Source organism: Penaeus monodon, unplaced genomic scaffold, assembly GCF_015228065.2.
Source record: "Penaeus monodon isolate SGIC_2016 unplaced genomic scaffold, NSTDA_Pmon_1 PmonScaffold_4149, whole genome shotgun sequence".
NCBI lineage: Eukaryota > Metazoa > Arthropoda > Malacostraca > Decapoda > Penaeidae > Penaeus > Penaeus monodon.
Window position 1 is genome coordinate 623 of NW_023658944.1, and position 1,878 is coordinate 2,500.

At 39.8% G+C, this 1,878-nt stretch overlaps 1 protein-coding gene and 1 pseudogene across 1 annotated transcript in view; both read right to left on the reverse strand.

The window, feature by feature from the left end:
• Positions 1–237: 237 nt before the first annotated feature.
• Positions 238–1,410, reverse strand: LOC119570843 (annotated as a pseudogene).
• A 326-nt stretch (positions 1,411–1,736) lies between these two features.
• Positions 1,737–1,878, reverse strand: part of LOC119570842 (mucin-5AC-like) — an 8,027-nt gene continuing 7,885 nt past the window's right edge. The window contains exon 9 of the mRNA XM_037918426.1: positions 1,737–1,749. Within this exon, the coding sequence (XP_037774354.1) occupies positions 1,737–1,749 (13 nt within the window). The remainder of the gene's footprint in view (positions 1,750–1,878) is intronic.

The window sequence follows — 1,878 nt, forward strand, 5'->3', positions numbered from 1 at the left end:
CACACACACACACACACACACACACACACACACACACACACACACACACACACACACACACACACTGTACTTTCAGTTTTTTATTATTATTTTCTTACTGTATAAAGGATACACAACTACAAAATAATTAACATTGGCAAGGCTGACCTGAGTTAATTTCTACGTCACACGGTAGGGCACATGGCACGTAGTGTTAAATTAATGATAACGATAACAATAATGCTAACAACATCTAACGTTCACTGGTAACTCAATGCACAACACGACTAGCTGTCTCTCGCAAGAATGGGTGTGCTGTCCGAGAAGTCTGTACAACTCGAGCGAAGACGTCAAGCCTCGGGTTCTCCTGCTGTTACTCGTCCATCCGTCGCAGGCAATCACGGACCTGTTCCCCGTCACTCCGGATCCGTGCCAGACGTGCTTCGACGGCCTGCAGGAAATCAATCTTGACTGTCGTTTGTTTTCGGAAGTTTAGGTATGTAAGGTATAAATGCTCAACGATAAATGCCACCTTTTAATTCATGGCCCAGCGGTACAAATGAAATACATAAGGACGTGAATGCTTACCAGATGGAGCTTTCCATCACGTTGTCACCACCGAAGCTGATGAGACTGGGCCTTTTGGCGAAGATGGCCTGAGTCCCGCTAAAGATGCTGTCCCAGCTTTCGAACAATTTCTCATCCTGCGGTAGGAGCACAAACTATATAATCTGGCGTAATCATGAGCAAGGAAATGTGTGATACTGTATTATGATCCATATAATATGACATATTTTGATTTCACAGATGTAAACACGTAATGATGTAGAGGTCAACCTGCAGATTGATGATGGGAGATGCCTGTCCTGCCGACGCACGATGGAGCTCAGGTCCTGTGTGTTCGAGGTGAGGAGGGCCCTGAAGGTACCCCGAAGACCCGCTGTTCGGGACTGCCTGAAGCATCGTCGGTCCGCACGCCGGAGACCGCCCATGTTGCCATCGAGGGCGTGTTCAGGGCTGCTAATCGTAGCTGGAAAGTAATGTAAGATTTTTTTTTTTTTTTTGCAATAAAAACTGCTGCGTAAATAATAAGTTAAATCTCTGTTTCTAAATTAGCAGGTAGGAAAAGGGGAGAATATTATCCACAAAAGGCATGTGAGTGACGGTGTGTGTGTGTTTATTTATCACCCTATCTATCAATATATAAAATTATATATATTATATATTATATATATATACACATATATATACTTACTATATAAAATATATATATATATATATATAAAATATATATATTTATATATATATCACTCTTTTCAAGTGGCAATACTGAAATGTAAGATGACACAAGTCTGAACTTACGGCTTTGCCACCTAAAGGAGCAAGTGGTCGATCTCTCAGTCTGCTATAGTCAGGCATCATTGTACCCATCTGTAAAATAATAATAATATAATGAAATAAAATAAAAAATGAGGTTTGAATGGTAATAAAACATGGACAACTTAGACAGGAAGTAAAGAGAGGCAGAGAATCACACCAGATCAATCAAATAAAAAAAATATGTAAAAAAGGGTAAATTGAACGACAACAAATACCCCGATGATGGGACAAAACTCCCCTGACATACCGCCAACCCCTTTTCACGCGGCCCACGAAAGAGTCCTCCCTCCTCCAGATATCCCAAAGTCCCTGGCAAAGGAGTAGGGCCCACCTGCGTCATAGATTACAAATAATTCGGGAAAAAAAAACATAAATACTCATCCAGAGTTGCTATAATAAAAAAACGATATAAAACAAAAAAATAATTATGTAATTTGGAAACTACACCCGGAAAAGACTTGCTAAAACAACGATATATAAAAAAAATAAATTACTTTTATATCGTAGACGTTAATTAAG